The sequence below is a fragment of the Salvelinus alpinus genome, chromosome 7, assembly GCF_045679555.1.
Source record: "Salvelinus alpinus chromosome 7, SLU_Salpinus.1, whole genome shotgun sequence".
In the NCBI taxonomy this organism is placed as follows: domain Eukaryota; kingdom Metazoa; phylum Chordata; class Actinopteri; order Salmoniformes; family Salmonidae; genus Salvelinus; species Salvelinus alpinus.
Window position 1 is genome coordinate 58,883,925 of NC_092092.1, and position 23,182 is coordinate 58,907,106.

The window sequence follows — 23,182 nt, forward strand, 5'->3', positions numbered from 1 at the left end:
ATGGTTCTCTTAAAGGGGAAAGGACACGATTTATATTATAAAGAATATCCTAATCGCTCTCAAAATGATGTTGTTTTACTTTTGTAAATTATCTGCATCAATCCAGTTATTCTGTTTTTTTATTTCTAGTGTAGGCTACTTTCCAGAACCATATTAATTGATGTATATCTGATGTATGCCTTTAGCAAACTATATTGATACATTTATTTGGGACGGCCTAGTGGTTAGGCCAGTAACCGAAAGGTTCCTGGATCGAATCCCCGCTGAACAAGGCAGTTAAGCCATTGAAAGTATTTCACTCCAATGACTTCCAACTCCTACTTTTAATCCAACTCCCGCCTCCATATTGTACTGATTGCGCATCACGTCCCTGTGAAAGCCAGCCCTCCTCTTAAACCACTGTTCCCCAGTAGGCCATCATTGTAATTAAGAATTTGTTATTAACTGACTTGCCTTCTTAAATTAAACAAATTAAAAAATATAAATTCCAACTCACTTTTATTTATTCCATATTGATCATTTTATTGTGGTTATCTATTTATTCATCCATTTGACGTAGGATGTCCAGAAATACGTGAAGGCAGTGAAAGGATAGATAGGTCAACAACAAGGAATATCGTCCTGACATTATGCAAAAACAAAAACAAACATTAACAACAAATCATGGAGTAAAGCATCTCCGTCTGGAATCGATTGCAGTACTACGCATGTACAATGTTGTCTGACCCCAACACACTTCCTGGTTCAACAGCGTGTGCACACGTTGAAATGTCATCGTGAACACTAAACAATCCGCAAATTTAGCTACATCTGTTAGGGGATTCGGGTCGTTATTTCAAGCAGTTCTTCTGACTTTTTCCGTCAATCGGAGGACGCACACAGATCATGAAGGTTTTCATAACAAGACGCATCCCACAGGAGGGAATGAAGATTCTGTCACAGGCTGGAGTGTATGCAGGTTTCACTTTATAGTTTGCTATGATCAGCTTGGTAGCTAGCCTAATGAGTATCTCATGAGCTGGCACTTTTAATCTATAATGCATGACATGCCAGTAGTGTTATAATTGTGTTACTTAATTTTAGTGCTAGTCTACTTCTTGCTGTATAAATGCATTGGACACACACACAGGAAGTGGAGGGTAATGTTACACCGTGTTCTAAAAGTGAAATTTCATTGGAGTTGTTGATGACCTTTATTCCAGGTCACACATTATAGCGGGTTCTCTGAAGGCGTTTTTATAACACTTACAAACGTCTATGTAACATTTGGTTTAGGTAATGAGGTATAATAAAGATTAAAGGTAGTGGAAGGTATGGGGGGAAAACAGACCTTGAAAAAAAAGCACACAGACAGACAATGCAGAATATGTGGAGAGTACTGTACAATGAAGTAAATGTTGTAAATTGTCTTGGTCTCATTTTAATCTGGTCATCTCCCCGTTTCCATGGAAACAGATGTAAAGTGTCACTGTGGGACTCTGATGAGCCTGTTCCGAGGGCGGAGCTTCTGAAGGGCGTGGAGGGGGCCCATGGGCTGCTGTGCCTCCTGTCGGACAAGATCGACACAGAGGTTCTGGACGCAGCAGGTACACTGGACATAATCTGGATCAGATTAACGCAAATAGCACTTCTCAGTATTTTCCAATACAGTACCAGTCAAAAGTTTGGGCACACCTACTCATTCAAGGGTTTTTCTTTATTTTTTACTATTTTCTACATTGTAGAATAATAGTGAAGACATCAAAACTATGAAATAACACATGGAATCATGTAGTAACCAAAAAAGAGTTAAACAAATCAAAATATATTTGAGATTCTTCAAAGTAGCCACCCTTTGCCTTGATGACAGCTTTGCACACTCTTGGCATTCTCTCAACCAGCTTCATGAGCTTTATTTGTAACTTATTCTTTTACTTATTGCTGCTACCGTCTCTTATGACCGAAAATAACTTCTGGACATCAGGACTGCGATTACTCACCACGGACTGGCAGAATCCTTTTGTCCCCTTAACGAGTCTGACGTGAATTATATACTGCTTCCTCGGGAACAGGCCCAGATCCCCGTGATTTACGTGAAGAGGAGGCAGAGAAAAATGGGCCAGAGGGCGGGCTGCCGTTTGAGAATTCGTAGGTGATCAAATTAACCTCCACTTCCTTCCATTCTGCTAGCAAATGTAAAATCTTTGGAGAATAAAATCGATGACCTACGCAGAAGATTAAACTACCAACGGGACATTCAAAACTGTAATATCTTATGCTTCACGGAGTAGTGGCTGAACGACGACACTATCAACATACAGCTGGCTGGTTATACGCTGTACCGGAAGGACAGAACAGCGGCGTCTGGTAAGACAAGGGGACAGCGGACTATGTTTTTTTGTAAATAACAGCTGGTGCATGATATCTAAGGAAGTCTCGAACTATTGCTCGCCTGAGTATCTCATGATAAGCTGTAGACCACACTATCTACCTAGAGAGTTTTCATCTGTATTTTTCGTAGCTGTTTACATACCACCACAGGCTGAGGCTGGCACTAAGACAGCATTGAATGAGTTGTAGTCCTCCATAAGCAAACAAGAAAACGCTCACCCAGAGGTGGCGCTCCTAGTAGCCGGGAACTTTCATGGAGGGAAACGTAAATTTGTTTTTCCAAATTTCTATCAGCATGTTAAATGTGCAACCAGAGGGTAAAAAACTCTGGACCACCTTTACTCGACACACACAGCTCTTCCTCGCCCTCCATTTGGCAAATCTGACCATAATTCTATCCTCCTGATTCCTACTTACAAGCAAAAATTAAAGCAGGAAGCAACAGTGACTAGATCAATAAAAAAGTGGTCAGATGAAGCAGATGCTAAGCTACAGGACTGTTTTGCTAGCACAGACTGGAATATGTTCCGGGATTCCTTCGATGGCATTGAAGAGTACACCACATCAGTCATTGGCGTCATCCATAAGTGCATTGATGACGTCATCCCCACAGTGACCGTACGTACATACCCCAACCAGAAGCCATGAATTACAGGCAACATCTGCACTGAGCTAAATGCTAGAGCTGTGGCTTTCAAGGAGTGGGACTCTAACCCGGAAGCTTATAAGAAATCCCGCTATGCCCTCCGACGAATCATCAAACAGGCAAAGCGTCAATACAGGACTAAGATCGAATCGTACTACACCGGCTCTGACGCTCGTCGGATGTGGTAGGGCTTGCAAACCATTACAAAGGGGAGCACAGCCGAGAGCTGCCCAATGACACGAGCCTCCCAGACGAGCTAAACTACTCATAAGCTCGCTTCGAGGCAAATAACACTGAAACATGCATGAGAGCACCAGCTGTTCCGTGAATACTGTGTGATCACGCTCTCCGCAGCCGATGTGAGTAAGACGTTTAAACAGATCAACGTTCACAAGGCCGCAAGGCCAGACGGATTACCAGGACGTGTACTGAGAGCATGCGCTGGCCAACTGGCAAGTGTCTTCACTGACATGTTCAACCTCTCCTGTCCGAGTCTGTAATACCAACATGTTTTAAGCATGCATGTGCCCAAGAACACTAAGGTAACCTGCCTAAATGACTATTGACCCGTAGCACTCACGTCTGTAGCCATGAAGTGCTTTGAAAGGCTGGTCATGGCTCACATCAACACTTTTATCCCAGAAACACTAGACCCACTCCAATTTACATACCGCCCCAACAGATCCACAAATGATGCAATCTCTATTGCACTCCACACTGCCCTTTCCCACCTGGACAAAAGGAACACCTATGTGAGAATGCTATTCATTGACTACAGCTCAGTGTTCAACACCATAGTGCCCTCAAAGCTCATCAATAAGCTAAGGACCCTGGGACTAAACACCTCCCTCTGCAACTGGATCCTGGACTTCATGACGGGCCGCCCCCGGGTGGTAAGAGTAGGTAACAACACATTCACCACGCTGATCCTCAACACAGGGGCCCCAGGGGTGCGTGTTCAGTCCCCTCCTGTACTCCTTGTTCACTCATGACTGCACGGTCAGGCACGACTCCAACACCATCATTAAGTTTGTCGATGACACAACAGTGTTAGGCCTGATCACCGACAACGACAAGACAGCCTATAGGGAGGAGGTCAGAGGCCTGGCCGTGTGGTGCCAAGAGAACAACCTCTCCCTCAACGTGATCAAGACAAAGGAGATGATTGTGGACTACAGGAAAAAGAAGACCGAGCACGCCCCCACTCTCATCAACGGGGCTGCAGTGGAGCAGGTTGAGAGCTTCAAGTTCCATGGTGTCCACATCACCAACAAACTAACATGGTCCAAGCACATCATTACAGTTGTGAAGAGGGCACGACAAAACCTATTCCCCTTCAGGAGACTGAAAAGATGTGCCATGGGTCCTCAGATCCTCAAAAGTTTCTACAGCTGCACCATCGAGAGCATCCTGACTGTTTGCGTCACCGCCTGGCATGGCAACTGCTCGGCTTCCGACCGCAATGCACTACAGAGGGTAGTGCGAACGTCCCAGTACATCACTTGGGCCAAGCTTCCTGCCATCCAGGACGTCTATACCAGGCGGTGTCAGAGGAAGGCCCTAAAAATTGTCAAAGACTCCATCCACCATAGTCATAGACTGTTCTCTCTGCTACCGCACGGCAAGCGGTACCAGAGCGCCAAGTCTAGGTCCAAGAGGCTTCTAAACAGCTTCTATCCCCAAGCCATAAGACTCCTGAACATCTAATTAAATGCCAACCAGACTATTTGCATTGCCGCACCTCCTCCCTCCCCCACTTGTATACCGCTGCTACTCTCTGTTGTTATCATCTATGCATAGTCACTTTAGTAACTCTACCTACATGTACATATTACCTCAACTAACCGGTGCTCCCGCACATTGACTCTACCGGTACCCCCCTGTATATAGTCTCGCTATTGTTATTTTACTGCTGCTCTTTAATTACTTGTTACTTTTTTATTTTTTATTCTTATATATTTTTTAGCTGCATTGTTGGTTAGGGACTCGTAAGTAATCATTTCACTGTCAGGTCTACACTGGTTGTATTCGGCGCATGTGACTAATACAATTTAATTTGAGGTAGTCACCTGGAATGCATTTCAATTAACAGGTGTGCCTTGTTAATTTGTGTTATTTTCCTTCTTAATGCATTTGAGCCAATCGGTTGTGTTGTGACAACAAAAGATAGCCCTATTTGGTAAAAGACCAAGTCCATATTATGGCAAGAACAGCTCAAATAAGCAAAGACAAACGACAGTCCATCATTTCTTTAAGACATGAAGGTCAGTCAATGCGGACAATGTCAAGAACTTTGAAAGTGCAGTCGCAAAAACCATCAAGCGCTATGATGAAACTGACTCTCATGAGAATCGTCACAGGAAAGGAAGACCCAGAGTTACCTCTGCTGCAGAGGAGAAGTTCAGATAAATGCCCAAATAAATGCTTCACAGCGTTCAGGTAACAGACACATATCAACTGTACAGAGGAGACTGCATGAATCAGACCTTCATGGTCAAATTGCTGCAAAGAAACCACCACTAAAGGACACCAATAATAAGAAGAGACTTGCTTGGGCCAAGAAACACGAGCAATGGACATCAGACCGGTGGAAATCTGTCTTTTGGTCTGATGAGTCCAAATTTGATATTTCTGGTTCCAACCGCCATTGTCTTTGAGACGCAGAGTAGGTGAACGGATGATCTCTGCATGTGTGGTTCCCACCGTGAAGCATGGAGGAGGAGGTGTGGAGGTGCTTTGCTGGTGACACTGATGAGACTATCATTTGTTTTTCAACAGGACAATGACCCAACTCCTCCAGGCTGTGTAAGGGCTATTTGACCAAGGAGAATGTATCAGATGACCTGGCCTCCACAATCACCCGACCTCAACCCAATTGAGATGGTTTGGGATGAGTTGGACCGCGGAGTTGAGGAAAAGCAGCCAACATGTGCTCAGCATATGTGGGAATTCCTTCAAGACTGTGGGAAAAACATTCCAGGTGAAGCTAGTTGAGAGAATACCAAGAGGGTCCAAAGCTGTCATCAAGGCAAAGGGTGGCTACTTTGAAGAATCTCAAATATTTTGGGATTTGTTTAACACTTTTTTGGTTACTACATAATTCCATGTGTTTTTTTCATAGTTTTGATGTCTTCACTATTATTCTACAATGTAGAAAATAGTAAAAATAAAGAAAAACCCTTGAATCAGTAGGTGTGCCCAAACTTTTGACTGGTACTGTATATTTAAGGTTTATTTTGAATTGTACACATTTGCAGCTAAAAGCTGAATTGCAGCATACATATGCCTACATAAGTAAGTAAATTAGAAATCTGTAATTTGAGGCTGTTAGATATGTATTATACAGTAAATGTGTTGTAAGGTAGTTCCCATTTTGTCTTCTCCTAACACGTAGCTATTGATTTGTGTTCAGGTCCAAACCTGAAGGTTATAAGTACCTTGTCTGTCGGATTTGACCACATGGCCATAGATGAGATCAAGAAACGGTAAGACTAACTAGCTTGTACGCAGTGCTTAACTTGGGAGGAAAGAGGTGCAGGAGCTGTCTTTTTCTAAGTCAGTCCATTAGACTATGTTCACAGAAATTCTCAAATTATATTATGCTACAGAGATCTGTTTATTCACTGTTAATCAAATGTATTTATAAAGCCATTTTTACATCAGCAGATGTCACTAAGTGCTATATAGAAACCCACCCTAAAACACCAAACAGCAAGCAATGCAGATGTAGAAGCATGGTGGCTAGGAAAAACTCCTGAGAAAGGCAGGAACCTAGGAAGGGAACCAGGCTCTGAGGGGTGGCCAGTCCTCTTCTGGCTGTGCCCAGTGGAAGGGTTCATACGCATTTTGACAGATGGAATTTCATTACTTTTCCATGACTTCTCCATGACTTTTAACCAAATTTCCATGACCAATAATTGGTGGTGGCCCTGTCGCCTACATGAAAAAAGTCAGCATAATTAAAGGCTTCTGGTCTCTGATCCCATGTAGGCCTACTATAATGGGAAGAAAAAGTATGTAACCCTTTAGAATTACCTGGATTTCTGCATAAATTTGTTATAACATTTTATCTGATCTTCATCTAAGTCAGAAAAAAAGACAAACACAGTCTGCTTAAACTAATAACACACACATCTCTTTATTGATCACACCGTGTAAACATTCACAGTGCAGGTTGGAAAAAGTATGTGAACCCTTGGATTTAATAACAGGTTGACCCTCCTTTGGCAGCAATAACCTCAAACAAACGTTTTCTGTAGTTGTGGATCAGACCTGCACAACGGTCAGGAGGAATTTTGGACCATTCTTCTTTACAAAACTGTTTCAGTTCAGCAATATTCTTGGGATGTCTGGTGTGAACTGCTCTCTTGAGGTCATGCCACAGCATCTCAATCAGGTTGAGGTCAGGACTCTGACTGGGCCACTCCAGAAGGCTTATTTTCTTCTGTTCAAGCCATTCTGTTGTTGATTTACATCTGTCTAATGGGTTGTTGTCCTGTTACATTACTTAACTTCTGTTGAGCTTCTATTGGCGGACAGATAGCCTAACATTCTCCTGCAAAATGTCTTGATAAACTTGGGAATTCGTTTTTCTGTCGACGATAGCAAGCTGTCCAGGCCCAGCCCCAAACCACGATGCTCCCTCCACCATACTTTACAGTTGGGATGAGGTTTTGATGTTGGTGTGCTGTGCCTTTTTTTCTTCCACGCATAGTGTTGTGTGTTCCTTCCAAACAACTCAACTGTAGTTACATCTGTCCACAGAATATTTTGCCAGTAGCGCTGTGGAACATCCAGGTGCACTTTTGCTAACTTCAGATGTGCAGCAATGTTTTTTTTGGACAGCAGTGTCTTCTTCCGTAGTGTCCTCCCATGAACACCATTCTTGTTTAGTGTTTTATGTATCGTAGACTCGTCAACAAAGATGTTAGCATCTACCAGAGATTTCTGTAAGTCTTTAGCTGACACTCTAGGATACTTCTTAACCTCATTGAGCATTCTGCACTGTGCTCTTGCAGTCATCTTTGCAGGACGGCCACTCCTAGGGAAAGTAGCAACAGTGCTGAACTTTCTCCATTTATAGACAATTTGTCTTACCGTGGACTGATGAACATCAAGGCCTTTAGAGATACTTTTGTAAACCTTTCCAGCTTTATGCAAGTTAACAATTCTTAATCTTAGGTCTTCTGAGATCTCTTTTGTTTGAGGCATGGTTCACATCAGGCAGTGCTTCTTGTGAATAGCAAACTGACATTTTGTGAGTGTTTTTTATAGGGCAAGGCAGCTCTAACCAACATCTCCAACCTTGTCTCAATGATTGTACTCCAGGTTAGCTGACTCATGACTCCAATTAGCTTTTGGAGAAGTCATTAGCCTAGGGGTTCACATACTTTTTCCAACTTACACTGTGAATGTTTAAATATTGCATTCAATATAGACGAGAAAAATACAATTTGTGTGTTTTTAGTTTAAGCACACTGTTTGTCTATTGTTGTGACCTGATCTTCATCTATGTAAAATTTATGCAGAAATCCGGGTAATTCCAAATGGTTCACATACTTTTTCTTGCCACTGTATCTCCTGCCGTTGTGCCCTTCATCAAGGCACTTAACCCCGTACAGAGTAGAATAACTGCACTGTTAGGCTACTGTATAAAATGCACGTGGTCAACCCTCCATCTGGAGAGCTACAGGGTGGGCAGGTTTTTGATCCAGCCCTGAAACACACCAGTCTCCTTATCAAGTTCCTGTTGAGCAGCTGATGTTTAGGCTACAATTTGGAGCAGGGCTCGGAACAAAAACCTTCACACCCAGTAGCTGTTGGCCACCCTCGATATAAAATATTGCAACATTTACAACCAAACACTTTTTTATGTTTTTATTCAATTATTCCCTCATTCATTCCATGAATCAGGGATAAAACGAATAAGGTAGGCTACTTCAAAGCAAGGTAGCTCACTAAGACATGTTTATCTATAATATTCATGTTTCAGGGGAGATCTATGCACAGCATCAAAGTTATTTGTCAATTAGGCTATTCTTCGAATATTTTTTGCATTGTCGGATTTACATGGCTAGCCTACTGTTTAATAGAGGGGAATCACAGCTTTCAAATGATGGTGTCAGATTTATTTCTCAACAGTGCCGGTGAAAAGGCAACAATGAGTCAACGACTTTAATTCTTAGGCATAGCGAGATAGCTTCTAGTATGGCTAGTTATGTTTTGAATTGGCTATATAGTTAGTCTATCATTCTTTTATAGGCTACTTGCTGCTGAAATGTCTCTCTCTCTCTCCTCGGGCAAATGGCCCACATGCAGATAATGCACAGCACATGCAGATAATGCACAGCACATGCAGATAATGCACAGCACACGCAGAGAGATGCGCTGAAGGCTATGCCTAATTCTGATCATGGCTGATATGTTGATTTTTAAGTGATTTGATAATATATTTTAAAAGGAAATCACAATATTAAAATGAAATGACTTTTCCAGGATGTTCATGACCTTAAGAAACCCAATTTGACAACTTGGAACATCGCATCCTGCTCATTCAGGCTGGCGCATTCTCAAACTGGAACAGTCTACTGCCACGCATACACCGGATTCACAGACTAGCGGAAAATAAACTTGAACAAAGCGGAATCATGATATGGATGCCCACTCTCAATTGCTATTCAATGCAGTCCCCGCATTCACCCGCCTTCACTCCACTTTGATCAACCTTTTTTTGACTGTGTGTGAATCTGGGCCGCTGATAGGCCCCTTTGTTTTATAGAGGAGCCGGTAAGCAGTTCCGGAGAAATTTGAGGTGCCGGTACGGCGCTCCGGCCCAATTCAAGCAATGAATGTACGAACAAATACCTTCCTCACATCTAAGTCAGAAACTCTCATTGTGCCCTCGCCCCCATGTTCTGTGCAGAGGGGTGCGTGTGGGCTACACTCCAGACGTCCTGACTGATGCCACAGCGGAGCTGACCGTTGCCCTGCTCCTGGCTACAGCTCGGCGGCTACCAGAGGGCGTGGTGGAGGTCAAGAAGTCAGTGACCAATAAAAACACAGATACATTTACTACATGAGACTTCGGTTTCAGATGGTCACTCTTACATGTTGTACATTGATACTTTAGGGATGTGTTGCTGAACCAAATTTCTATCTACAATTAATATGAGCAAAACAGAATGTGTGTCCTCATTTCCCACTTTTTAACTCTCTCGCTGTCTCTCGCTTTCTCTCACTTTCTCTTTCTCTCTCTCTCTCAGTGGAGGCTGGAGCACCTGGAAACCTCTGTGGTTGTGTGGTTATGGTCTGTCAGGCAGCACTGTCGGTGTCATTGGACTGGGACGCATAGGTAGTGACAGTGATTGATTGATACTGGATTCTGGGACTCCTGCCTTTAGGCCTGTGGTCCATACAATCCATACTGTAGCTGAAAGGGCTGGACAAAATGTCTTACTAACTGATTGATTGTCTGGAGTCAATGCTGTTTTCGCTCAGGTATGGCCATTGCCAGGAGGCTGAAACCGTTTGGAGTGAAGAGGCTCCTGTACTCTGGAAGAACTGCCAAATCCTATGCTGCTGAGGTGGAAGGAGAATACGGTGAGTGGGGTTAGAGGGGCTAGGGAAAACAGGAAAGTATAAGAGAGAGGGTGAGAATCAGATGAGGTGTTTACTTGGCTGTTTCTTCACCCTCTCTCCTCCCCTCTGTTGCAGTGCCCTTGGACACGCTGGTGTCTGAGAGTGATTTTGTCGTGGTGTCCTGCGCCCTCACACCAGAGACCCAGGGCCTGTGTAACAAGGACTTCTTCAGCAAGATGAAGAACACCGCTGTCTTCATCAACACCAGCAGGTACTCCATTAAACACGTAGAGCAGTGCAAAACAAACCACACTGACTGCTTTTGGAAATAAGCACTGTTACACACAATCATTCAAAGTTGTAAAAATAGAGGTGTGTGTGTGTGTTAGGGGTGCAGTGGTGAATCAGGAGGATCTGTACCAGGCTCTGTCCAGTGGTCAGATAGCTTGTGCTGGGCTGGACGTCACAACCCCAGAACCACTCCCCACCGACCACCCCCTCCTCACCCTCAAAAACTGTGGTGAGTATATGGAGACACAGGGATGGAAGCCAGTTTACTCTGTTTTATTGTCTATGATTCATCTCTAATCATTGTTGTGGTCTTTCCAGGGGAATCAAGAATACAATTTTTTTTTTACGCCTGCTCATTAAAATGAACCAGTTGCTTTTCCCCAGAGATGATTTATACTGAACAAGATATAAACGCAACATGTAACAATTTCAAATATTTTACTGAGTTAGTTTTATATAATGAACTCATTAAATTCATTAGGCCCTAATCTATGGATTTCACATGACTGGGAATACAGATATGCATCTGTTGGTCACAGATACCTTAAAAAAATGGGCCTCAGGATCTAGTCATGGTATTTCTGTGCATTCAAATTGCCATCGATAAAATGCAATTGTGTTCGTTGTCCGTAGCTTATACCTCCCCATACCATAACCCCACCGCCACCACGGGGCACTCTGTTCACAACGTTGACATCAGCAAACCGCTCGCCCACATGACGCTATGCACGTGGTCTGCGGTTGAGAGGCCGGTTGGACGTACTGCCAAATTCTCTAAAACAACGTTGGAGGCAAAAAATGAACATTCAATTATCTGGCAACAGCTCGGTTGGACATTCCTGCAGTCAGCATGCCAATTGCACACTCCCTCAAAACTTGCGACATCTGTGGCAGTGTGTTGTGTGACACAACTGCACATTTTAGAGTGCCCTTTTATTGTCCCCAGCACAAGGTGCACCTGTGTAATGAGCGTGCTGTTTAATCAGCTTCTTGATATGCCACACCTTTCAGGTGGATGGATTATCTTGCAAAAGGAGAAATGCTCACTAACAGGCATATAAACAAGAGAAATAAGCTTTTTGTGCGTATGGAACATTTCTGTGACATTTTTATTTCAGCTCATGAAACATGGGACCAACACTTTACATGTTGTGTTTAGATTTTTGTTCAGTGTATATTGTGCAATCCGATCACATCGCTGCTAATACTTTTCTCTCCTCTGTCCACCTGCAGTGGTCTTGCCCCACATTGGCAGTGCTACCTACTCCACACGTGGCATCATGGCAGAGCTGTCCGCAAACAACCTGCTAGCAGGCCTACAGGGCACAGACATGCCCAGCGAACTCAAATTCTAGTGCTGCTCTACAACTACTCAATTCTGCCTGGGTCCTCCTGTTAGAATGATTTTTTTAATCAACCAATCAGTAGTCTTTACCAGGGAAGGTAAAAGCCTTAAGTAACCAGGAAGGAATCTGTGTTGAGATTATTGCAGTTCTATTAAAGAAAAGTTTCGCCCATTTTGAATGTTTTATCATTTTTGTGCGTCTCTGAGCGATGTTCTATCGATTCCCGGGGATTTTCATGTGTACCTGAGCTATTCGCCGTTCAAACATGCAGAAATACAGCCAGTATGCCATGTTTTGCATCGCAAGAAATACAGCCGGTATGACGTCTTCTGCGTCATAGAAAAACAGCCGGTATGATGAATTTTGTATATGATGTAAAATTCGTCCTTTCGGCTGTATTTATGCCTGCTTGAATGGCAAATAGATGCACAAAAACTGTATAACATTTAAAATGGGTGAATGTTTCCTTTAACATGCTCTCCTAACATGAAGGTAAACTTCTGCCTCTTGCTCTTACTGTTTTATAAGAAAGAACTAACTTATAAAATGTTACTTGAAAGAGGAAGTGTATAGTATTAGTGTTTTGAGAACATGCCTTAGTACACTAACAGTACTCCTAAGGGTCAGCCATGACTTCCTTTTAAAGACGTAGAAAAGCACTACAATGTCTCTGCACACAATTCATTAGTGGCCTTCTTGTTCTTATGAAACACTTTGTCTAATTGTACAAAATACTTGAATAAAATAGTAGTTGTAATGGTAATGTTTTCTCTTGTTCTCATGACAGTTTTGTGTTTGTTGAGATATGCATCTCCATTGTCTATTTGTGCATAATTCTAAGAAACACCATCTCTAATTAATCTATGGTAAAACGCCTCGTCTGTAATCATTGTTTCAAACCAGCTGATCCCTCCCTCTAACATGGTCTGTCATTCTGGCTTTGTTGAATAAAGTAGAAATGTTGTACAGTATGTAGAAATGTGTGAACATATTTCCCCCATAAGAAGAATTCTAGATCCATGCGTAAATGAACAAATTTAGAATAGATCATTTAAAAGATGGTCAGGGATCAGTTTGGTTCCAATGTAGTTTAATTTGTACCACTCTTCAATAGTGATCCTACTGAGTAGTGTAAAGATTATTTTAAAGAGTTCCATTCTCTCTGTTCTATGATGATACCATCACATTTCATGTAGTAATCTTCTAGACAAACTACAGTACATTCTGTACGTGCTTTCTAAAATCATCAACACAGTCAACATTTGTTTTCACATCAATATTAAAGTGTCTACTTAAACAAGATTTATAACAATGACCAGACAAGCATAACCCTGATATGGCAGAACATTTTGAAATGGAAATTGTCAATGAGCTTTCTGACTAGTAGCACCGGCTATTTTTCACAGTGTTTCCACCTGATTTCCCTGCCTCTCAGAGCAGCGTGGCAGGCAGGTGGCTGCTCTGCCAGCGTAGACAGGTGGTCTTAGAGTGTTTGTACAAATGGGACGACTGACTGAAGCGTTTGCCACACTTGAGGCAGGCGTATGGTTTTTCTCCTGTGTGGACTCTGATGTGTTTCTTACAGTCAGTCAGGTTTAGGAAGGTCTTACAGCAGATCCGGCAGGCGTATTTCCTTGCCCCCTCCACTACCAGGACGTTGTGCTCCGTCATGGCCTTCTTACACTTTGAACGGACGTCCTCTGATGCTCTGGTGAGGGCAGGGCGAGGAGCAGTATCCCCCCCTGCTGGACCGGAGGAGGAGGAAGGATCCTGGGGTTGTCCATCTATCTGGCCCTCAGAGTTGGGGTTCACTTTTGGGGCGATGCGACGGTAAGCTGGCAGGCCTAAGCTACCCCCAACTCCGGTCATCTCAGCCCTGGATGATCGGGAGAGGGATGTGCTCAAACTGAGGCTGCCCAAGGTGCCTACATCTGGCCTGACACCCCTCAAGAAGCCCCCCAGAACATCCTGAGTCTGGGTGGACTGGAGGATGAATCCATCACTGAAACTGTGCCCCTCGCTACTGAGGAGCTGCTGGAAGGGGACCGAGGTTACTGGGAACATAAAGGAGGAAGAGGAGGCGTTTGTTGCCTCTGAGTTTTGAAGTGACCTAACAGCCTCATTGCTTTCTGCCTGAGCCTCACTGATGGTGGTGTTAAGGAGACTGTCCTCTCCTAATGCCTCAAGCTGACTCCTGGGGTTGAGAATGCATGAAAGGCCCAGGTCTTGGTTGCTGTCTAGGCCCTCATTATCAGACAACCCATCTCCATTCGTGTTGTCTTGGAGTGGGTGTGTGTCTGTCTGAGGATTGGAGCTAGATTGGGGGTTGGATGAGCTTGGGTCATTTCCCTTCGGGCTGAGTATGTCTTTCTCATCATTTGCTGGCTCATCCTGATGATCACCAGTGTCCTCGGATGGGAATGGAGGATAATTGGACACACCTGGTGTGTCTGGATAAGAGTTCACCTGCTCACTCTTCACAACTACATCCATCTTATGATCCTCCTCTTCTCCCTCTTCTCCCACTTTCACTTTAAACATGATCCCTCCATCCACCTGAGAACCCTCTGTGTGATCCTCTCCCCCATTATCCCGTGTCCCTCCCACATTACTATCTGATTGGCTAGGCAGCTGTACCTCTTCTTGTAAAGTCCCTTCATACTTCTCCTCCTGCTTCTCTGCACTTTCCCTCTCCAGGCAGAGGCACTCATCTGTCTTCAGGGAGTCAGGGGAGGGAAGCTCCTCACCCCCATTACTCCTGGACACCCTTGGGTAGCCCTCCCCGTGATTCCCCTCAGACAGCCTGCACCCACTCTGCTTGCTGTTCAGCCTCTCCTCCTGAAACATTTGGGGAGAAGAGCTCTTGCGTTTGTGGTGACGCCGACCTGAGAAAGCTGCCAGTTGCTCCATGCTTCCATCTGCTCCATCCCCTCCGTCCCTGCCTCCAGCCTGGCTAGCATCCAACTCAGTCTCGCCAACGTCGAGGCTACCTTCCAGGGCCGATGTGACCAGGCTGAGCCCCAGCTGCTGGAGTAGGACAGATCTCTGCTGCCTGGAGTTGACCCCGGCCATGGCTGCTGCCTGGCATGGAGACTGCCTCAGGTGCTGCTGGTCCACTGCATGGCTGAACCGCTGCTGCTGCACTGGCGAACTCCAACCACGCGGGGGCGATGTGGGGAAGCTGCGGGAGGTGAGGTGGTGCTTGCAGGCCTTGACCACAGTGTTGAGGTGCAGGTGGGAGGCAGCCAGGAGCACATCCATTACGTTGGAGGCCCCCAGAGTGAGAGTGGAGGTGTAGATCATGTCCAGCAGGGCAGAGAAAGCCTCAGGAGTCACTACCTCTAGATCCAGCTCCATCACACTGGCTCCTCCACCATCCCCCTCCACTGCATTCAGAAGGGCCCTGAAGTGTGTACTGCAGGCTGCCAGGACAGAGCGGTGTGCTCTGAAGTGTTGGCCCCCCACTACGATCACACAGTCACAGAGCTGACCACTGACACGCTGGTGGTTCAGCTGCTGGAAGATGTTCTCAAAGTGACCTGGGAAGTCCATCTTTGCCTGAGGATGAACATGAGGAATAGTCAAACTGAGTGATCAAGCTGACAAAAAAGATTCTGATCATTCAATGCACTACACCCAGGCCAGTTTCCATACAATAGACTCAATGCTAGTAACAAACAACTATAATGCAAATGTAATGTCTATGGACTAATTTGACTGGTATAAAGGTCTTACACTGTAGATCACATTTGTCCTTGCAAATATTAGTTACTAATTGTATGAAAACCGGCATATCATCTTGCACTGTCCCCATGCTCGTGCCTGAAATATAGACCAGAAGAGCTGGCTCACGTTCGTTCAGTACCGCCCTCCTTTTACGTTTGTATCTTTCGCTGAATGAATGAAAATGGCCCAGTTAGCTACATACACTAACTAGCGAGCTTCTCAAATTGTAACAAAGCGATCAACGCAAAAAAAACTACAATATTTGGCTTACTTTACCTGAAAATAGTCTTTAGCCTGCAAAAGATGTATGGGGTCACAGTAAACTGGGAGGAGGCGGGCCCAAACATCTAATCTTAACAAAAACACGGAAGAACGCGGGGTCTCATCGGTCGTCACTAGTTACCACAGCCACAAAGTCATAAACCCCGCCCATCTCAAAATGTATCTTCTTAAAATGTGACTTTAAAGACTAACTTTCATGAAGATTTTTTTTTTTATAATCAAAAAACAGATGTTTAAGGCTTAGTTATAGTGAAACACGTCAATTATGGTCTTCATTTTGACAGTTCGTTGCAAAAGTGATATATTTTGGTCTTTTAGAGGTAAATCTAGCTGTTTTTGCCCCTAGTGGTTCAACTCTACCATTGAAATCGTGACGTACAGGTGCCTCTACGTCATCTCAAGGGAGGGATTCGGTATGAAATACATACCCTTCTATATCTGCAGGGTATCTGTGAGCTGCATGGTACCACATTAAGGTTTACTATAAAAGCAGGCAGTGCTTGACTTTGCCAGGAGCTCACCAGAGCTGAGTACCAGCACCGTACATGTTCTACTGCTGTGCCTTTTTCTACTGCACCTAAATGTAAACAGTACCGCAACCAAAATGAGTACCAGCACCTATTTCAGTCCAAGTCAACCACTGAAAGCAGGTGACAGTGCGCCTTACTTGGCCATGGTCTTGGTAAAGGAACGTGCTAATATACTGTATTTTGCATGATGCTTCCTTGACTAGACTACTGACATTACATATTAAAGGCAGTTAAGGCACATTTCCTCATATGACCAAATTCAACGTTTTTTCTTACTGTTTCATACACCTCCATGTTTTTACGAAGAAAAAAACATGTTGGCTATGGGGATTATGCATTCGTAGCTACATCCATCGCAACAATAGATGACAATAATGGTGATTTGAACTCGTATTTTTTCCACCGGTTATGACTGATTGGTGGCGCAGTCCTCTAAAACAGTTGGCTGATAGTCCAATGGTTGTGAATTCTAATCCCACATGGGATACATATTATTATTTTCTCTCCTTTATTTACAATATTCATTCTGTGCCTACACACTTCTAATTGTGAAAAGTGAAAGCATACCTGTGAGAGGAGTCGCCCTGGTAGTAGTTGTAGGTTTTTATACAGAACTCAAGACCAATCTGTGAGTTCATTTGACCATTGGAAAAAGAGCTACTGCGTAAACACGGCAATGCGGACCGAATTGAGCACCTAATCTTTATTTTCAAGGTGATGATTGCACTTTTCTTCCAATCACAATAGTGCATTAAATCTGAGATTTGTTTTGCAACCCGTGGGCGATTCGAATTTGCACCCCGCAAGTGGCAATAGATGTCAGGAACTCGGCACCTTACCACTGTAAACTAACCTAACTAACTGTCCAGAGCCGTATTTGCTCATTATGAACATCATTTTATTATCAGAGCGTGGCGGTGGATTTATGGTAAACTTTAGTGAGAAAGTGTTGGGATCAGGTACAACTACGTTTACCCACCCCCAAAATGAATATTTATGAGTAACCCACAATTTCTCATTTGAATGCATTTATTTTTTTAAGAAATTGGGCAAAGGCTGAAATTGAGGTTGAGAGTTACCCTTAAAACATAACACTAACTTTAACCCTAACCACACTCTTCATTCGTATATGCATCCCATCCGTCAACTATTATTAATATATCAGACAATATTATGCAACATTATCTGAATAAAGAAAAAAAGCATTTGAAATCGTCAACTTTATGATCAGAATGCTGATGTACTCCTCAAAAACAGGACAAGAGCGCCCCCATTGTGGATATTCAGGTAATGCACGACTGCTTTACTTCCGCACTATACTGAACAAAAATATAAACATGCAACAATTTCAAAGATTTTACTAAGATACACTTCATAGAAGGAAATCAGTCAATTGAAATAAATAAATTAGTCCCTAATCTATGCATTTCACATGACTGGGCATGGGTACAGCCATGCCCACCCACTTGGGAGCCAGGCCCAGCCAATCAGAAGGGCTTTATTACAGACAGAAATACTCCTCAGCACTCCCTCCCTCTCCCTCCTCAGACGATCCCGCAAGTGAAGAAGCTGGATGTGGAGGTCCTGGGCTGGCGTGGTTACACGTGGTCTGCGGTTGTGAGGCCGGTTGGATGTACTGCCAAATTCAATAAAAGGATATTGGAGGTGGCTTATGGTAGAGAAATTAACATTCAATTCTCTGGCAACAGCTCGGTTGGACATTCCTGCAGTCAGCATGACAATTGCACACTCCCTCAAAACTTGAGACATCTGTGGCATTGTGTTGTGTGACAAAACTGCACATTTTAGTGTGGCCTTTTATTGTCCCCAGCTCAAGGTGCACCTGTGTAATGATCATGCTGTTTAATCAGCTTCTTGATATGCCACACCTTTCAGATGGATGGATTGTCTTGGCAAAGGAGAAATGCTCCCCCTACAGGGATGTAAACAAATTTGCGCACAAAATGTGAGAAATAATATTTTTGTGTGTATGGAAAATATCTGAGATCTTTTATTTCAGCTCATGGAAAATGGGACCAACACTTCTTTACATGTTGCGTTTATATTTGTGTTCAGTATATATACTGTGTATCTCTATGATGTGGAGTCCAGGGGGCAAGTAAGGATCTGTGTGTAGCAAATTTGACATAATATCCTCTACCACCCTTTTGCAGAATAGTGTATACCTTATGATCCACTGAATATCTTCAAATCAAAACCCATAAATTATAGTTGTTAAAGTTTTTTTTGCCAGTTTGGACATTGCTTTTTCAGGAGACATTTAGGTATACCTGATGATATGAACATCCAATCAATATTTAAACATGACTTCCCTTTATTGCAGGTGATTCACATGAGCAACAAAATTCAAAACGTTCAATTACAACACTCTCATTTATTGTTAGGGACCATTGCAAATGGAGGTACAGTATCACTCAAAACCAAAATGCAATCAGATGTTTTTCTGTTACTGAGCACTAACCGTAAACAAAAACAGAGGACATCTTGAAAACTACAACTGACAACTACTTAGTGTTCAAGTGCTATGTGGGACACAACGCACTGTCTTCATTGAAGCCTATAAATAAGTATTCCATATAGGATCCATATGATGGTGTTTAGCTTTGTTCCCCTGTCATCGTTATGTCCATTGTGCTTGATGCAGTAAATGGAGTGTGGGAATACTGGAGAGGTAGATGGTCTCAAATGCTGTCCAACTTCTTCAAAATGTATGGAGCTGTGGAGGCAGAGTAAATTATACATAAATGTTAACTTTTGATTGAGACATTGTTTGCAGTCAAAAGTGCTATTGAAGACCCCGGGGATGCTATCTATATTAATGGCCATTAATTTTCATGCATAGTTGGCTCCCTTTCAAAAGAGGGGAAACATTTTTGGGGGTCACTACCTGTTGGATGATCTGTGGAAGGTCATGTCTGGTGATGTCATTGATTCTGTGTACATTCTCTGGTCTGAGCACTGACCAGTTGAGTGACACATGCATTACACAATATATTGTGAGAAAATGTGCAAACCGAGAGGAATGTGAAGGCCGATACTTACTGGCTCTGAGAAGGACAATATAGATTAGGAAATTGCGCACGGACGAGATGACGTCCTGTCGCATCTTTTTCTTCATCTCCTCTGGGTCCATTTTCGGCCCTAACCCCTCGAGTTTGAACATCCCGGCGTGGTCTGTGAAGGTTTTACACCCAACCCCTGCGCTGGTTGTGATTTTATGGCTGCGATTTCCCTGCAAATTGGTGTTACGCTTGCTCTTTGGTTTGATTCTCAGTACAGGCGTGCTTGATGGCGGAAATGTGACTGTTTAAACCGGAAATTACGCTTGAAGGATTACTGTAAATGAAATGGCCGTAGAGGTACAAACTCTACGATAGGCGAAGGGCAAAACTATACAAATTTATTTATGAGGAATTTCTACTAACTCAAGACTTTCCAATTTATCTAAGTATAAGTCTATTTAAAATATATATTTAGAGACGAATAACAATGTCAATAAAATGTAAATATTATATTTTATGTTTGTTTTATATGATTGCTTATTAGGCTACAATATACTGTAATTCTAATTTGTTTACGATCCCCCCCCCCCCCCCACTTATATTAATACAGTAATATCATATCTATTGAATGTTTTAATGTTAATCATGATCTCCCTCGCCTTCAATCAAACTTGCGTTGTGAGGGGGGTCTTCAAAACAGACGGAGAGGGAGCGAACAATGATGAATGTGAAGGAGAGGCTGAGAAAATAAAGGGAGGAGAAGACGAAGGGAGGGGATGGGTTATTTCTGAGCTCAGGGCCGGGGATTAAGCGGTCGAGAGCAATCCCAATACGATGACAGCATCCAGCCTAAACCCCCACGCGCCACACCGTCCGGACACGGATTCTACCGATTCTGACAAACTATTATGTCTGCTCTCTCTCTTCAATCACTTAATTTGACCCTCCCGATCCACAACCCCGGTCCGTCTTTTTCTTTAGAACACGAGGTGAGTTAGTTTTTTCGTGATTTTATTCTCCTCTTTATTGTCAAACTGTCTGGACGGATGCTGGAGGAGCCGGTGGGTATATGTTTCTGCGTGTACCTTGCATTGATTGCAAGAATCTGGTGTGATATTTTTCACATAGAAACAAAATATCGATTCTATCTGCAGGATTTGGACCTCATGCGGGTCCACGTGCCCCTGTTTCGGAGATGAGTAGAGAGATCTTAATCGGATTAGGACTATCGTAAAAAAGACTGACCTTTTTTTTCTTTGTTTACGGGCTAATCTGGCAGGACTGCTGTCACCGATTATATCTCGGGTTAGTGTTGATCCTGGAGGGTGAACTATGAAATATGAAAACAGCATAATACACAGATATATCTGAGTTATAACACATTTAAATATTTTATATCGACGTAGAGAAAATTGAATATGAATTAGGGGGACAACTATGGCGCGACGGGCTGTTGTTATTCTATTCTGTGTTTCGTTTTATTTCATGCTGAGCAGTTACCCCATGCATTTGTGGCTATGGTCGTAGTTATTTTGTCATTCGTTCATACCTATCCTCATCCATCTAGGATACTCAACACATGCATTTTGCATGGCTAATACGCAGCCAATGGAATTCTGTGCAACATGACATTTCTGTCACTTAATGCAAATGGCGATAGTATAAATTGAATGAGAGTAGTAGATCCAGCGCTGATGACAGGTGTCTCTAGTGGTGGTGTAAAACGCCTTTATAGTAAATGGTCAATGTCTTGTTGTTATCAATGGGCGTCGACGAGTTGTGAAGAGACACAGAAACAGCCTTATTCCTCATGCGCGTCTCCATAGGTTTGTGAAAATGCGACGTTCATTCTGTTTTCGATGCGGTGACAAGCAAGAATATCGCAACACAACTAGACCGAAACAATGCATTTAGCCTTTCTGGGTCCTTTATTTAATTCATGACATGATTTAATATGACCACTGATTATGATTGTATATAGGTCAGACATGTGCTGTACCTAAAATGTACATGCTGCCCATGAGAGTATGTATTTAATGTCACAGAAAATTATCACTTACTATGTTCACATATAAATATGTAGGACTACCGCGTTCCTACACTCCCACACCGACACACATAGGCCACATCATCTCACACATGGACGGTTGTCGGTCGGGTCTTGTGCTGCCTTATGGGCGTGACTCCTCAGTGTGTGTGATTGTGCGCATGCGATACCATCTGTGTGTATGTGTTTGCTGGCACGTGCCCAGATAGAGCTTTAGAGGTGCTGGAGCACCTGTCCCTTTGCCCTCATATGAAAAAAGTGCCCTTTTGAATGGTGACATTTTTATTTACAATTAATTACCTTTTATTTTATTTTTAGTCTCTTTTCTCTCATGTAACTTTTTTTCTCTCAGTTTGAGCACCTGCCCCACATTGTGAGTGTGCACACTTGGTTGTATGAGCATAAGTGTGTGTGTGTGTGTGTGTGTTTGTTTTGCCTGTGCTGCTATGTCAGTGCTGCAGGCAGTGTGCATGATGACTTAGGGATGTATGGTAGAACATGTGATGGAGCTGTTGCCCTGAGTTCACCCAGCTACCAGAGCTGTTGCCCTAAGTTCACCCAGCCACCAGAGCTGTTTCCCTGAGTTCACCCAGCCACCAGAGCTGTTGCCCTGAGTTCACCCAGCCACCAGAGCTGTTGCCCTGAGTTCACCCAGCCAACAGAGCTGTTGCCCTGAGTTCACCCAGCCACCAGAGCTGTTGTTCTGAGTTCATCCAGCCACCAGAGCTGTTGCTCTGAGTTCACCCAGCCACCAGAGCTGTTGTTCTGAGTTCACCCAGCCACCAGAGCTGTTGTTCTGAGTTCATCCAGCCACCAGAGCTGTTGTTCTGAGTTCATCCAGCCACCAGAGCTGTTGTTCTGAGTTCATCCAGCCACCAGAGCTGTTGTTATGAGTTCATCCAGCCACCAGAGCTGTTGTTCTGAGTTCATCCAGCCACCAGAGCTGTTGCCCTGAGTTCACCCAGCCAACAGAGCTGTTGCTCTGAGTTTACCCAGCCACCAGAGCTGTTGTTCTGAGTTCATCCAGCCACCAGAGCTGTTGTTCTGAGTTTACCCAACCACCAGAGAAATGCAAGAGGAATGACAGGACTTGCACATCAGGAAAGACTAGCTGTGTCCCTTCCTGCCTGCCTGCCTGTCTCCATGCCTAACTACCTGACTACCAAACGACCTGCCTGCCTGTCTATCTGCCTACTTGCCTGCCTGTCTATCTGCCTACTTACCTGCCTAACTGCCTCCCTTCCTGCCTGTCTACCTGCCTAACTGCGTGCCTGCCTATCTATCTTCTTACTTGCCTGCCTGCCTCACTGCTCAACTGCCTCCCTGTCTGTCTGTCTGCCTGA

The 23,182-nt window shown here is 43.7% G+C and overlaps 4 protein-coding genes across 6 annotated transcripts in view; 2 read left to right on the forward strand and 2 right to left on the reverse strand.

The window, feature by feature from the left end:
• Nucleotides 1–724: 724 nt before the first annotated feature.
• LOC139581349 (glyoxylate reductase/hydroxypyruvate reductase-like) lies at nucleotides 725–12,994 on the forward strand. 2 transcript variants are annotated; one of them, XM_071411003.1, is made up of 9 exons: nucleotides 725–950; nucleotides 1,456–1,586; nucleotides 6,429–6,501; nucleotides 9,939–10,055; nucleotides 10,279–10,367; nucleotides 10,514–10,615; nucleotides 10,730–10,865; nucleotides 10,984–11,114; nucleotides 12,119–12,994. In XM_071411003.1, exons 1-9 carry the CDS (start codon nucleotides 886–888, stop codon nucleotides 12,238–12,240), a joined length of 966 nt encoding a protein of 321 aa, XP_071267104.1. In that variant the 5' UTR covers nucleotides 725–885; the 3' UTR covers nucleotides 12,241–12,994. The 2 variants fall into 2 exon arrangements, with proteins under 2 accessions (XP_071267104.1, XP_071267105.1); XM_071411004.1 differs by lacking the exon at nucleotides 9,939–10,055.
• A 310-nt stretch (nucleotides 12,995–13,304) lies between these two features.
• LOC139581346 (zinc finger and BTB domain-containing protein 5-like) lies at nucleotides 13,305–17,585 on the reverse strand. 2 transcript variants are annotated; one of them, XM_071410999.1, is made up of 2 exons: nucleotides 17,337–17,585; nucleotides 13,305–15,789 (listed from the first exon to the last, which is right to left on the reverse strand). In XM_071410999.1, exon 2 carries the CDS (start codon nucleotides 15,781–15,783, stop codon nucleotides 13,663–13,665), a length of 2,121 nt encoding a protein of 706 aa, XP_071267100.1. In that variant the 5' UTR covers nucleotides 15,784–15,789; nucleotides 17,337–17,585; the 3' UTR covers nucleotides 13,305–13,662. The 2 variants fall into 2 exon arrangements, with proteins under 2 accessions (XP_071267100.1, XP_071267099.1); XM_071410998.1 differs by lacking the exon at nucleotides 17,337–17,585 and adding an exon at nucleotides 16,234–16,384.
• Nucleotides 17,586–19,144: 1,559 nt separating this feature from the next.
• Nucleotides 19,145–20,097, reverse strand: LOC139581351 (mitochondrial import receptor subunit TOM5 homolog). The gene is made up of 2 exons (XM_071411005.1): nucleotides 19,833–20,097; nucleotides 19,145–19,506 (listed from the first exon to the last, which is right to left on the reverse strand). Exons 1-2 carry the CDS (start codon nucleotides 19,951–19,953, stop codon nucleotides 19,472–19,474), a joined length of 156 nt encoding a protein of 51 aa, XP_071267106.1. The 5' UTR covers nucleotides 19,954–20,097; the 3' UTR covers nucleotides 19,145–19,471.
• Nucleotides 20,098–20,533: 436 nt separating this feature from the next.
• The window catches only part of LOC139581352 (FERM and PDZ domain-containing protein 1-like), a 35,461-nt gene continuing 32,812 nt past the window's right edge, over nucleotides 20,534–23,182 (forward strand). The window contains exon 1 of the mRNA XM_071411007.1: nucleotides 20,534–20,781. The gene's annotated coding sequence lies outside the window, so the exon portion shown is untranslated. The remainder of the gene's footprint in view (nucleotides 20,782–23,182) is intronic.